Source organism: Lepisosteus platostomus, chromosome 8 (assembly GCF_059453375.1).
Source record: "Lepisosteus platostomus isolate fLepPlt1 chromosome 8, fLepPlt1.hap1, whole genome shotgun sequence".
NCBI classification, from domain to species: Eukaryota; Metazoa; Chordata; class Actinopteri; order Semionotiformes; family Lepisosteidae; genus Lepisosteus; species Lepisosteus platostomus.
The window spans coordinates 61,284,183-61,297,924 of record NC_142618.1 but is presented as its reverse complement, the minus strand read 5'-3'; the positions used below and the strand labels follow the sequence as shown (position 1 = coordinate 61,297,924).

General features: G+C 43.8%; 1 protein-coding gene and 1 long non-coding RNA gene across 9 annotated transcripts in view; one reads left to right on the top strand and one right to left on the bottom strand.

Annotated features, from left to right (window-relative positions):
• The window catches only part of LOC148657661 (uncharacterized), a 98,818-nt gene extending 97,859 nt beyond the window's left edge, over window positions 1–959 (top strand). For all 5 annotated transcript variants that reach the window (XR_015941035.1, XR_015941032.1, XR_015941033.1 and 2 more), the window contains one exon: window positions 425–959. This is a non-coding gene — a long non-coding RNA (uncharacterized LOC148657661). The remainder of the gene's footprint in view (window positions 1–424) is intronic.
• Window positions 1–13,742, bottom strand: part of pign (phosphatidylinositol glycan anchor biosynthesis, class N) — a 23,981-nt gene extending 10,239 nt beyond the window's left edge. For 2 of the 4 annotated variants that reach the window (XM_088644201.1, XM_088644203.1), the window contains exons 1-20: window positions 13,480–13,742; window positions 12,562–12,797; window positions 10,632–10,753; window positions 9,673–9,771; window positions 9,477–9,583; window positions 8,993–9,117; window positions 8,166–8,296; window positions 7,515–7,631; window positions 7,221–7,261; window positions 6,874–6,933; window positions 6,429–6,521; window positions 5,787–5,842; window positions 5,067–5,145; window positions 4,442–4,624; window positions 3,671–3,810; window positions 2,563–2,662; window positions 1,576–1,668; window positions 1,056–1,147; window positions 508–613; window positions 9–117 (exon numbers count right to left, since the gene is read on the bottom strand). In XM_088644201.1, coding sequence (XP_088500327.1) covers window positions 9–117; window positions 508–613; window positions 1,056–1,147; window positions 1,576–1,668; window positions 2,563–2,662; window positions 3,671–3,810; window positions 4,442–4,624; window positions 5,067–5,145; window positions 5,787–5,842; window positions 6,429–6,521; window positions 6,874–6,933; window positions 7,221–7,261; window positions 7,515–7,631; window positions 8,166–8,296; window positions 8,993–9,117; window positions 9,477–9,583; window positions 9,673–9,771; window positions 10,632–10,753; window positions 12,562–12,788 — 2,080 coding nt within the window. In that variant the 5' untranslated portion in view covers window positions 12,789–12,797; window positions 13,480–13,742. Of the gene's footprint in view, window positions 1–8; window positions 118–507; window positions 614–1,055; window positions 1,148–1,575; window positions 1,669–2,562; window positions 2,663–3,670; window positions 3,811–4,441; window positions 4,625–5,066; window positions 5,146–5,786; window positions 5,843–6,428; window positions 6,522–6,873; window positions 6,934–7,220; window positions 7,262–7,514; window positions 7,632–8,165; window positions 8,297–8,992; window positions 9,118–9,476; window positions 9,584–9,672; window positions 9,772–10,631; window positions 10,754–12,561; window positions 12,798–13,479 lie in introns of those variants that run through there. The other 2 variants (XM_088644202.1, XM_088644204.1) reach the window with 2 other exon arrangements.

Here is a 13,742-nt window from a genome sequence, read left to right as displayed (position 1 = left end):
GCTCATACCTAGTGTCGCCCAGCTGACAAGCTGATTGAAGACGGGTAACCCTTGCTTCTGATGTAGACTGGAATGGGTGCTGTTAAGCACACCAGCACATAAAACCACATGAAACATCTAAAAAAAGTGAACAAGATACTTTAGTTTAACATTCGTGTCACATTGGTATGACTTCATAGCCCCTTTGGTTAAACTGGAAGACCTAAAGCACATTTCAACAACAGCGTGGTTTCTTTAACAGATCAAATGCACTGTCAAATGTTATGCTGTCCTTTTATTTTAGATACATGAACACGAAAGTGAAAAGTGAGGAAGGAAAGAACTGATTGAATAAATACATTTAATTAATGATTGTCTTCTTATTTGTTAGTAATATCTTAATTTTGTTTAAAGAAACGTATTAATTTACAATTTGAATCTGCAGGTTTGCAGATTACTGCTCTTGTCCAGTGTGTCCAGGGCAAGCAAAGGAAAAGCTTCTGTGAATCAGCGGAGGCTGCGCCTGACCTGCAGGACGTAAAGAGAAGAGTCTTTCCAGTGCTGAGGTGCTGCACTCCTGGACTTCCACAGGAACAGCGCCGAGATGACCAGAGTCAAGGCAGCAGCACAGATCCTGCAAGCACCCGCCCAGATTGGAAAACAGAAAACTTAGGTGCCTGTGTTATCACATCAGCTTAAATTGCACTCTGCATATCAAGTTTCAGCATCACTATCGACATGAGTCCAGATCTGTAGAAAATGTGGATCCATGTAAATGTTTATAAGAACCCCAGGCCCTGCAGCAGGATGACTACACTGCAGCTGTTGACAAGCTTGCTCACCTGAGGGGCTCCACTGTGCAAGAGACTGAAAACCAGCGGCAATGGAGAACATGAAGCCTACTATACTACATACCATAACTGCATGTTTCCAGCACCATCTTAACAAGTGGTTAAAATAAATAATGGTCGTTTTTGCCACTGAGGGTGTAGTGTATATATATATAAAAGCAGTAGAAGCTTCAGCATGCGGCGGGCATGGTGTGGGGTGCTGTGGGAGACGGCGGCGGGGCTTACACCAGGCTGGTGCTGGGCTCGCGGCCCACAACAGGCATGAGGGGGAAGGTGGCCAGAAACACACACCCGAGGATCCAGCGCGCTGACTCTGCCTGCAAAACACACGCAGCAGGAGCGTCAGACCCACACCCCGCACACAGGGGGACAGGTCCTCCCTGAGACTTTCACCATCCCATCCAGAGGTTCAGCATCGTTTCTCACTCCTCCAGATTTCTTTTTGTGAAGATTAACCAAACCAAAAGAAAGGAAATGCTGCAAACGGCTCGGGGCATTCACAGATATACGGCTGGTAAACAACAGACAGTATCTGTGAGGTTCAGATTAGTTTGTTTCAAAAGGTGTAGCATTTGCTGCATTATGCTTTGTTGCACTTCATATCATTTGCATTTTTACTGATTCTCTTGGTGATGTTTTATGAAATTCCAGATGCATCTTATTCTGTGCTGTGAAAAATCACGGATCAGAAAGCCGGAGACAGACTCTGTCTGGACAAAATGAAAAATGGCTGGATTGAGCCTACCTTAGCTCGTCTGCACAGTGTCGACATGACAGGCCAGCCAGCTAGGGCAATGAGTCCAACAGTTAACACGGCGCGATAGAAAAAAGTCATAACCTGCAATTGAAACATATTGATCAGAAATATCGGTACCTAATACAGGCACAGAAGTGGAACAATCCGATCTTTAATATATACTGAACTGCTCATTGCAATGTGGAGTAGTGTCTATTCTGAAACCTGTGCATTCTAGGGGCCTGTTTTTCCACAGCAAGTGTCTTAATTATTCTGATTATGTACAGATATCCTGCGTTTAGAAGGCTGTATCTGTAACATTAAGGCCCATTATAAAGCCATGTAACATCAGGCAGACAATAACTCTGTTTTAGACCTCATCGGCACAGTGAGAAAAGCAGTGAAGAGTCAACACTCAAAACCAACATGAAAGAGTATGATCTTGGAACACAGCGTTGCACAAAAGCACACACTTTCACACATTCAGTGTGGGTTTCCGACAGGCGCAGAGACCTAGGGGCTCATGTAGAAAGTGACCATAACCCACTGAGAGGGGTTCCCTTCACTAAGGCACAGTGTGAAATCAGGAGCAAAGTCCCTCATCACAGACTAGAAGCACAGAGCTTCAGCAGCGATGGTCTCCAGTATTCTCAAAGTATATTCAAGACGCAAACATAAACCTAAAACCTCACAAAGCAGTCGTCTCACAGGCGTACACATGGCTAATGTGCCTTATTCATGAATCATGTAGAGCTTGTAATAGTTACGCATTAGTAACGAGGTAATAGGGATTCTCCAGCCTTTATGCAGGAGTTGTCTCTCATTCTTACATCCTAGTGAGTCATTCATAAATAATTAATACAAGTCTTACAGGTGAACCCTAACATAAAGTTGTACTCAATTCATATTATGAACCTCAGGAACATTAAATTAAAACTTAAAATTGCCCCCGGGGATGTATAAAGTATTTTAAATTGAACTGAATTAATTACTTACCAGTAACTCCACACCAAGGACTGCCACCAGCACAAATCCAGCACACTGTTTTAAAGGATAATCAGACACGGACCTGAGAAAACTGGTAAATGTTCTGTATCTGAAAGGGAACAAAATTTGTTAATATCCAGCAAACTTGTAGCCATGTCATTGCTTTTCATTTGAAGGGAACAAGACTTTGCTTAAAAATGCATCCTAGAAAACAAGACTGTTCTGCCAGTCAGATTTGACCCCGGTCCCACTCTGTGTGTGTCAGGGGTTCAGTGCCAAACATGACAACACCAATATTTTGTAACTCAATTTGACTTGGAAGCAGTCAGGAGAGAAGATACAACAGCACCCTAAGTAGCTGTACATCCAAAAAAGATAACTTCCTATTAATTAAAGCATGTTGGTAAAGACAGTGTTGAAATGTTTAAAAGAAGCCTTCAGGGAATAATGAATTAATGAGCTGAAAGAAAGATGAATTACGTATTACATCTCTATCAGCAACACGATACCCTCATTTGCATGGATGTGCTCAAACATATTACTATGATTACACAATTTTGAATTTCATTCCACTGAATGTGCGCTTCTTCATAGAGCATTCTAGGCCATCAGTGCCTTAGATTTCAAATTGTTTGTGAGGTCACATCACAGTAACCCATAAAAATGGAGAGAGAGGAGTTTATTTGCCACAGGTACATACAGTATACTGTACATTGGGATTTATATTCACACTGTTCTCTCAGGACGTGCACAATACCACACAATGCGCACAGTATATTACAGAACAGTACATGGTGACGGTAATGTACAGTCATAAATACAGCACATTAGTGCCATTTATTACTGACGGAGTACTGTAATAAATATGCAAAACATGTGTAGCTGAATCCAGTATATGATACAGAAGGCTCAGTGTTGCTGCCTGCCACCTGTTCTCCCCAGTAGGACATCCTTACACTACAATATAAAAATGCAGCAAACTTCTTCATGGCAACCGGAAAATTAAAACAGAGACAGGTGACTGCGTATCACAGACTGGATAATTTTGGGGACACTGAGCCTTGCAGTAGATGGTAGCCCTTTTACCCTGGGGAGAGAATAATATTGGTTTACTCACTCTTTACACACGGCATACCAGACAGGTACGGGGAGCAAGCTGTAAGCGTAGTAGGTCCAGGGACTAGCTTGGATCAGCAGGAACACGGTTATCAGCAGAGCAATGCCGACAAAAGCCTTGCCAAGAGAACTGCTTGATATCTAGGAGACAGACGTAGAATTACATGAAGATGGCCTCCCCAAAACCCTCGTCACAGATTCAGAGGAAAGCTCATCAGGGAATGAGACAAATCTTGCTGAGCCCGTCTTATTCATTATGGTATCTTACTGATGCGATCTAACTGCAGAAGGATCCTCTGTAATGCGGGGGCCGGGAGTGCAAATGGTTTTAAATTGCTCATGGCCGGAACAGGATGGTTTGTTCTGTGGAAAGAATCCGCACATCTGGAACTGCACGGCCAGATTCCCACTTCAGGACTGAACTGATGCAGCAGCCTGGAGCTCCGCAGGGGAATGCATTCCCACATTACAAAAGCACCTCTGCACAATACTTTGCGTGTCTGAATGGCGGCCTTAACACAAGGCGTTTCTTTAAACGTTACGCTCTGAGGAAAACCCATAGCCTTGCGAGAGGCATCTTGCACATGGAAAATGAAACTTTGAATCCAGTGCACACACTTTGAGCACCTCAGCGTGTTGTGAAACGCTATTCACACCAGTTTGCCCACAGCGCTCTTCACTTCAGCACGGCTGATGGACAGCGTGGCAGCAGGAGCACATGGCTGCACGGCCGCACATCCCCGAGACTGCAGCCTCTGGCCCAGTCCCTCACCTCCTCTCTGCCCGCGGGCGGCTTGCGGAGACTGGTGTGGGTTTTCAGGACCACGAGGACGACGTAGGAGGTCCAGCCAACAAAGCCGAGCACCACACTGCTTCCTAGGAAGAGCCGGTCGTACGTGTGGTAGTAGGCAAGCCCCTCCAACGCCAGCCGGATCAGAGCATGGCAAAGGCTGATCTGAAAGAGGAAGTAGCAAAAAGGGGTTCGAGAACAGTGTTGCGAAATTACTCCGTCGGCTGGAATTTTGACTTTGCAACTTGAATGCTTGTGGCTGGTAGGCTACATTTCTGACCTTCACTTGCGCTTCTTCAGCATCAGACAGGGTCAAATAGTTATATTAGTTTGCATTAGAGCAGGAAGGCACAGCTCCATTCCTGGAGAACAGATGGTTTCTGTGTTTCTTTCCACCTGAGCAGTTAATTTGCTAACTGAACTAATTCATTGCTTAACTGGACAAGTTCAAGATTCTCCTTGTTCTTGAGAAGCCGGAGATTTAGAGAGCCGGAGAGCTGTAAATCGGGCCGGACAGCGGGCCTCGAGGACCAGTGTGTTTGCGAGGGAGAAACGCGATGTGAGTGAACCGACACACGAGCCAAAGGAATCCCATCACAGAACTTACAGCTTCATCGTAGCGCTGCTGCTGGATGAGTGACGTCGCATTGCGCGTGAAGATCTCCTGTTCCGATTCCGTCAGCGAACTGCAGGAGAGGTCACACGTATCTTCTGAGAGGGAGGGTCTCAGCCACCCGTCTAGGCTGTGCGGGGACACTGTGTGACAACCCTTCTCACCCAGACTCCGTCTCCAAAGCCTATTCACGTCTCCAGCCCGAGAGCTTTGTGCTCCTTAAAGCTTAGTGCAACCCCACATTAGTGATGTGTGTAGCTTCAAAATTACTGTTTTCACTACCACCGTTTTACAGTTTTGCCTGTAAACACTTTTAAGCACTACTCAAATAAACTGGCTGTGGACTCCAGACCAGATGTTTTGGGCTCGAATCCCAAGCCAGATATAGTTGTCGTACTCTTGAGAAAGACATTGCACTCATATTGTTACAGTGAAATACCAGCCCGTATAAATCAGCCTCCAGGTCACCACTGTACAGGAGAATTTATTCTCAATCGACGTGACTGTTTAAGTACTAAATGAATAACATTTATTTAATAACACTTGATGAAAAACATAAACCAACACTTAAATAACAAAAAACACTTGAGACAGATAATATTAAACAAACTATTGGTACGTACTGGTAAAGCCTATCAGTGTCAATTGTCATTGTCAGTCCTCAAAGTGACAATCAGATAGAGGTCATAACAACACAAACTGAGGTCTACTTACTGAAACGGGGTGAAAAAAAATGAGAGAGTCATCTCCTTTTTTTGGGCCATCTTAACCTATGGGGGAAAAATGGCAGGAACTTTAAAAGACACAGAGATCTGTTTATCATGCAAGCAAGAACTGAATCACTAAAGCCTCACATGTATATAGTGATGTGTCGAACGTACAATTTATTTTTTATATGGACTCACTAAAAGCTACAAAGAACAAAACAAAGGTTTAACTCTACTGCTAGGTTTTAAACATTTACAAATTAAAACACTTTTATTTTTATTTTATTTCAACTTTTATTTTCAATTTACTTGACCAGAATAAACTCAGAATCACGAATGAGCTATTATCACTGGGTTGACTTCACTCTCTGTTGAAGGCCAAAAGTGCAGTAAACTATAAGCAAGAAAAAGACATGACCAAATTTATTTTGAGTCAAAATACATTTTGAGTGTGGATTTTTCCAATATTAAATGAGAGGTTTCACAATCCTGGAATTCCCCGATACTTGCATTTGAAGTTTTGTTTCATATTAAACCGTGCAGGTTGGAATTGTCTTATTTATTAAAGATTGAACCACACAGGCAGCAGAAAATCAGGTATTTTGGTTTTTGTATAATACAGACATAACAAGTATTCTGTCATTCATACCTTGAACTGCTCCAGAATCTGAAGGGCATTTGCATACAGACATTCTGCTCTGAAGTGGTCACCGTTGTTCAAATACTCCAGTGGTAGAGTACCCTGAGACACAAGATAACACAGATCACACACCACTTCAAGCACAAATACTGCAGCAGCAGAGTACCCTGAGACACAAGATAACACAGATCACACACCACTTCAAGCACAAATACTGCAGCAGCAGAGTACCCTGAGACACAAGATTCTGGGTGAAGCTTTTACACTGAAAGTCAAGAGCCTGAGCTTTTTATTTTAAGATCTGTTAAAAAAAGATAACTGCAATGTATGATGTGCTTGTGCAAAAAGTCAATTGTGGCATTATAGCACGAGTACAACACAGAAAGCTATCTGCCCTTTTAATTTACCCACTACAGCGTACAAAACAAAAAGGGAGAAGGAGGCTAAAACTCACCACAGAATTCAAAGGCATGGGCACCCCAATCAAAGAAGACATCAGTGGAGCTATATCAGCCTGCCCATGTGAAGAACAGTAAAGGTGAAACATTGCGCATTGTTCTAGACGGTATTTAAATGACCACTTGTTCAAACGTTGGTCTTTTAAGACAGAAGATAATAAGCAAGATGGGCCATAACACTCTTTCTTCCCTTCATTTCTAAAATAAACCCCAAATGAAAGGGTGTGTGTTTGAGATATTGTAAAGCACCAAACTGACAGGGAAGCCACTTAAGGCAGTTCAATTCTATCGATGATTAAATCAGGAAAGGGCGAGTCCCAGATCTGCCTTCCGAAACATTTACCTGGTTGACATCCAACCTCCTGACGCCCTCGAGCTTCCACTCTGGAAGAGAGAGGAGAGGAGAGAAGGATGACAGTGGAGACTCGCAGAGAGAGAACCGGCTCTGGCTCTCAGTCAGACAATGCCGGAGCAGATGTCTCCCAGGCCTGAAGCAGCTCAAAGTGCAGCTCGCGAGAGATGTTACTTAAATCAATGACGCATAAAATCTTGCAAAAGCAACAAGGGAAATTAAACCAATACAAGTAATGGTGCGCATTAGCTGGGTATCTGTTCCAATTAGTAGAAAAAAAAATACCTTGCAGGAAATTGTCCTCAAAGTGCTGTTCAGCTACTCTCTGTGCTGACTTGATTCCTGCTCCCCACGCCAGCAGCGGAGTCAGTGTCTCCGAGGGGTGGCCAGCTCCGTGAGACCCTGTTATCAAGGCAGGAGTCCATGAACTCATAGCTGCTCGGACACAGAGGTCCATTTCCATCCGGAGCACTGAACCGAGCAAGAACTGGCACCCATTTGAAAATGCAACGCAGAGAGTCAAAAACGTGAGCTCATTACTGAAACCATGACCAAGGCTCTACATTATAAATAAAACCCAAAACACGGCAGGTGTTGACGGAATATGAAATGCTTGAGGTCTTGTAGGTGTGGTGGTATTCAATATTGTTTCCTTGTAGCTGCAGGGCAAAACTGAGACAAGGCTTTTTAAACTGCTGACAAACAATACAGAACCCCCCCCTTTTTAAAGAGTTTTAAAAAGCCCCTAAGAGAATCTCTTTCAGAAGGGAACTCCTGCCAAACGTTATTCTGTTTTTTTAGAACTCTAGAATGCAAGGAGACGCCTTGGCATTTCAAAGTAATGCTGCGAGATACCCGAAACCTGTAGCTTTCCATACATTCCCATAAAACGTGCAAGCTCATCCGGACGACCAGCAGAAAAAAAAGAGATCTTACCCCAGTCTGTCATGCCATGGTCAGAAGTGAACACAAAAGAGGTTTTTCCATCATTTTCATAGAACTCTTCAAACCATGAAACTAGTTCTGCAATGCCAGCATCTACAACTCTGATGTTCTCCTGATAGTCTCTGAAAAAGGTAAGAAAAGGCAAGGAGAAATGTCACTACCTGCCTTATCCCAGCTACCTTTCAATGATATACAGTATGGTTCAGGTCTCTTCTAAACCGTACTGTAAAGGGGAGAATAACCTCATCAATATCCTTCCAAGAAGCACGGTGGTACAGTGGATAGCATTACTAACCCTGGGTTCAACTCCGCACACGGATGCTATTTGCAAGGAGTTTGTACAGCATGATCTTCCCATGTTTGCGTGGGTTTCCTCCCACACTCAAAGATCTACTGGGAGGTTAATTGGCTTTTGTAAAAGGGTTCCTGGTGTGAGTGGGTGTCTATTGGTGTCAGTGTGAGTGTGACCCCGTGATGGACCGGCGTCCCGTCCGGGGTGTATCCTGCCTTGCGCTGGGATAGACTCCAGCTCCTTCCTGACCCTAAACTGGAAATAGTGGTGAGGAAACGTGTGGATGGATGTACAGTAAAAAATAAAAGTTGTTCTGCAGAATTCACCCACGATGTCAGCTTTCATTTGGACATGTCATCTCACAGGGATAAAATGAAGGCTTTTCTTTCGACAAAAGACAATCTTTTGGCTGGTTAATTTTGGTATACAGCTGCAATGGTCAGTCATATACAGAGCAATGCAAAAAGAGTCAATAAGTTACACAGAGGTCATAATGCACAGATAAATATGAAATATAAACACACACCTTGACATGGGCCTGTGGGCATGTCCGTTTGTGTCCAGACCAAGCAAATGTAGGAAAAAAACAATTTTGTCCTCACGTAATCTTGACAGCAGTGTTTTGTTTTCTTTAGCAGACTCGAAAAAGGCCTACACACAGAGAAGGAATCCTTTAGCTGCACCTGGAAACACTGCCACTGTGAATTCCAACAAATCAACACATTCTTAGACTGCAGAAAGTCGGGTTATTTTTATTTGATTCACGCAAGACTTTTTTAAGAGGAAAGAAGTGAAAGGATGCGAGACGTTGGACATTTGTCTGCAGTGTTGACTTAAAGTAAGACGAGTTTAAACGCAAAACACACGCAATACTGAACGATACAATGCAAATAAGTACCTGGCTGTAGCACACATTCTGCGAGGGAGAGAAGTGGAAGAAGAGCTGTGTGCATGCGGCCTTGCTTTAGAGAAAGAGAACGGGAATCTCAAACGCTCACGCAATACTGTACCTTCACTTCATCAAAAACCCAGGTGTCCAGTTTTGAGGCATCTTTAGCTGCAAAGTCCTCTTTCTCCGCTGGGTATGTGAAAGTATGGACATGATCTCCAGTGGCCCCTGAGGCACAGAGGCAGAAGCATTAACAGGGACAGTTTGTCACTGGTAAAGAAGCTGAAAAGCAGCCGTGGATCGGCCCGATACTTCACCTTTAGCAAACATGGGCAGAATGTCAGGACTCCCCCAGCTCCACGTCGTCCGGCTTTCATTGAACACAGAGTCAAACTCCACAGGATTCTCTTTCCAGCCTTCCGGTGAAAATTCCAGATGTTATAAAAGCAGGGGGGGGGAATTAAAAGAGAGTCAAGGTCCCTGGTACGAGGAAACTCCCGAGATGGCGGATTTCGACAGTGTGCCGATCAACAGAGTAAGGGGAAGAGAGAAGCTGTCTTACTAATCACGAAGTGCAATCAGCCAGGCCGACACGGAATCGGCTATCGTTTCGATAGACTCAGCTGAGGCTTTTTTCCCAAGTTTCCAAGTTGGATATATCCCCAAGAAACTCAGTTCTCTGAAGTGACATTAACAGATTTTATTTGGCGGCTTGAACCTCTCAGTCACACTTCCAGAGGTAAGGGCTTTCCAAATAACCCAATTTGTGCTGAAATAAGGATTTCAAAGAAAAACTTGCAACAAATGTGTATTGCAGCCAGGAATCATTCAATTATAGCACTGCATTTCTAAGCCATATTGCCCTTCCTATTCTTGGCTAAAAATTCAGGAATAGGAATCTTCTTATGCTTATCCAACCACAATTCCTGAAAGAGAAATTACAACTTGGAGCTAAAGAAGAACAATACTAAACTATCAGCTTTAAAGGCCACTATAAAAAATATCGTTGTTAAAAGTTGACACCATGCAAGTTAATTCTTAGGTCCAAAGCTGGAGTTTGGGAGTGTTTTACAACACCTTGTAGCCAAAGCACGATTAAAAGCGAGTATAGTTCATGCAGAATTCTCACAGATGTTCTGACTTTTATCCTATAATGTGCTTTATGCCCCTAGTGCCCTTGACAGTGACAGCGTCTTACTCTTTGGGAAGAAGAATGAGGAGATGTCCGAGAGTCCCGGTGCTGGTAAACTGTCCCCAAGTGAAATCTAACACTCACCTTTTGCAACTGCACTTACATCTTCATAAAAGCCAGCGATCAAGGCAACATGTCCTGGCCGGGACTCCGTAGGAACACGAGTGTGAGACACGCCCCAGCTGCCTTTTCCTTCAATGATACCCCTGACGGAAACAAAAAAAAAAACAAACAAAATGGCATTTACAAAAGCAAATAGAAGCCTCTCAGGAATCTCATCTCTTCGTTTTGGCACACTGTTCACAACGACGCACTGCTTTGTGACTGTGTGAGGTATGATAGACGGGAGCCATTCTGTCTTTCCAAGGCCATTACACTCCAGTTTGTTCCCATGCCGACCTGACTGTTCCTTACAGTGACCCACAGAGATCCACCAGGCTGCACTTTCTTCCCCAGGGCAGTGTAAACGCACCTTTTGTTACACTGCTGAGAATAAAGACGATTGTATCTTGGGGTCTCTTCCCCCATCTCAGGTTCATTTTGACACCAACAAGAGAAGGTTTCAAAGCTGTGTGAACCAGCAACTCTCTTCATCATTCCTTGCTCACTGCTGAACTAGCTGTTTATCATCTGTGAATGTTTTAATGTATCAAATATACAGACGAGATAAAACAGTCTGCCTTGGCATCATCAGCTAGGTCTATCCGTCACAAGAAGTTTCGTCCCTTAACCCAGAACTTCTTCAGGATAGCGGGACAGCAGTGATGATCAGACACTGCTTGCCTGTGGCGACCATAATGGTTCATCCCGTCTGTACCAGAGCCAGCATGAGGTGTTTTCTGCTGCCTCTATCATCTGTCACCGCTGACTTTCTATCTCTGCCGCTCATGCCCAGCTCTCCGAACATCCTCCAAAGTGTCTGGGCTGGAAAACCACGGCATCCTGCCTCAACTGGAAATGACCAGGCTTTCCACCCCGTGCTTCTGAGGCCGAAAAGCCTCTTCTCGTTTGGAAATGTTCTTTGTTTCTTGTGCTCTTGTGATTTGCAGTCAAACAAAACACAGACTGACAGGAAGTAAGACAACAAATGCGACTGTGAGCAGAAGGAACCTTTGTCAAAGGCCCCACAACAATGGCCAATTGATCAGCTCCCTGGCCAGATGCTGAAAGGGACGGCGAACTGGACTGCAGAATAACAAGTCAGTGAAGCGAGAGCTGCGTCTCAAAACAAACAGCATTACTTTCCTAAGAGTACACGATAAAATGACCGCAGCTGGATACGGATGAGATGCAGAACAATGCTGAGAAAAGGTTAAGTAATTCAGAATTCGATATCATAAGAAGAAAAATAACATCTGTCACTTAGGACATGCTGGAGTTCACACCTGTCTTTCATAAACGTGAAAGTCATTGGGTCCTTCAGGGCAGCCTTCCTCATTCCTGCAGTGACACTGGTACCCCAAAACCACACATAACGGATCACAGGAGTGACAATAACGACAATAATGATAGCAATTAAAACATTTTCCCTTCAGGATCAATAAAGTCTTATCTATCTATCTATTAAACGCGGCAACCTAGTCAACTTTCTTAATGGCAACACAGACACTGAAAGTGCTGAGGCAGGGCTCGAAGTAACACTGCTACCAGGCATCTTCAACTGCTGTTTTAGATGATGGAGGTTTGCTTGCTTTGATCTGTGAGTGTAAGATTTTACTTTAAAGCCTCATTGCCCTTAACTGCCAGGTAGCTGAACTGATTACAGAGCAGCAACGCAACAATGTCGGATTTGAAACATGGCAGTCAAAACCGCGCAGGATTCTAAACAAAGTTATCCCGATGCTTTTTTTTATTTATTTGAACATAATACACACATATATAGCAGCAGTGCAATATATTCTGAAAGTCCAATACTGGCAGAAGTCATGAAACGTCACCTCTGACTGAATGTTAGGTCGTTTATATTATTTTGAGGGAACAAGAAGCCAGTCTGTTCTTCAAGGAAGCGGTGTACCTGAGGAACGGAGCCCTGCTCGTCCCGTGAGCTTCGGGTCTGTAGAAGGCGTCTGCTCTCAGGCCGTCGGCGACTAACAGCACGAGGCGCTTGGCCGGAGGGGGCAGGGGGGCTGTGTGAGGGGTCATGCCGTGGACCAGAGGAGAGGTGAAGTAGATGTCGAATATCGAGGCGAAGAAGATAACATGGACCACCAGTCCCACTGCGAAGAACGCCAGCACGTTCATGGCGCAGGTCTGCAGAGGAAATGAGTGACACCTGCATGAAAGAAGATGCTACACAGGAGAAGCTGTGGCCTCTCCGGATTACTTGACAAAGAAGACGCCAACTAAGCCTGCATCGTAGCACACAACAGGCGGATTTTTCAAATCTTCTTGCTCTGCCACATTTTTAAATAATTAGTGCTGATGCCTATTTCCCAGAGCCCCCAGAGAAAAAACACATGGCCACTCGGGGACATGCAGACTCCACACAGAAGGAGCATCATGACAGAATTGAATCCAGGACCCAACAGCTGTGAGGCAACGACACTGGCCACCACGCTGCCCCCAAACGAAGAAAAAGACACCAGAAAGATACACAGAGAAAAGCTCATGTGTTTTGTTTCAACCTATACAGAGGTTTGTAAGCTGAAGCTCTGGAAGAAGACATTACATAATTTAAGGTTCATTTAGCATTATTTCCTGGAATGACGGACACATATATTAATGCATAAATATTATCTTAAAAAATATATAAAATCGCCAACTTTTATATATCGGATTCAATGCAGGAATTCAAAACAGATCATTTAAAAAACGTTCTGAAGACTGAATCAAGACACGCATACAGACATGTATTAGATAAACGCATATTAAAACTCTAAATGAACAATGTCGGTTACACAAGATTAAATATATATATATACTGCTATAGCACCTCTTATTGGATTTTGCACAAACGGAGCAGACCTGCAGTTCCTCTGCGTGCGCTCCACTGCTGATGAATGAATGAAGGTGATCTGGACGCTTAATAAAGTAAACGGTGCTACTACTGATAAATAAACCTATAGTACACCATGAAAGTAATAACTATTCAGAAGAACACAGTGAGCTATGGAACCACTGGCGACGTTTAAACTGTACATATCCATACGGCTTTCAGATTATTGTCGTCCCAAAATTTCAGTAACTTCCTTGTTG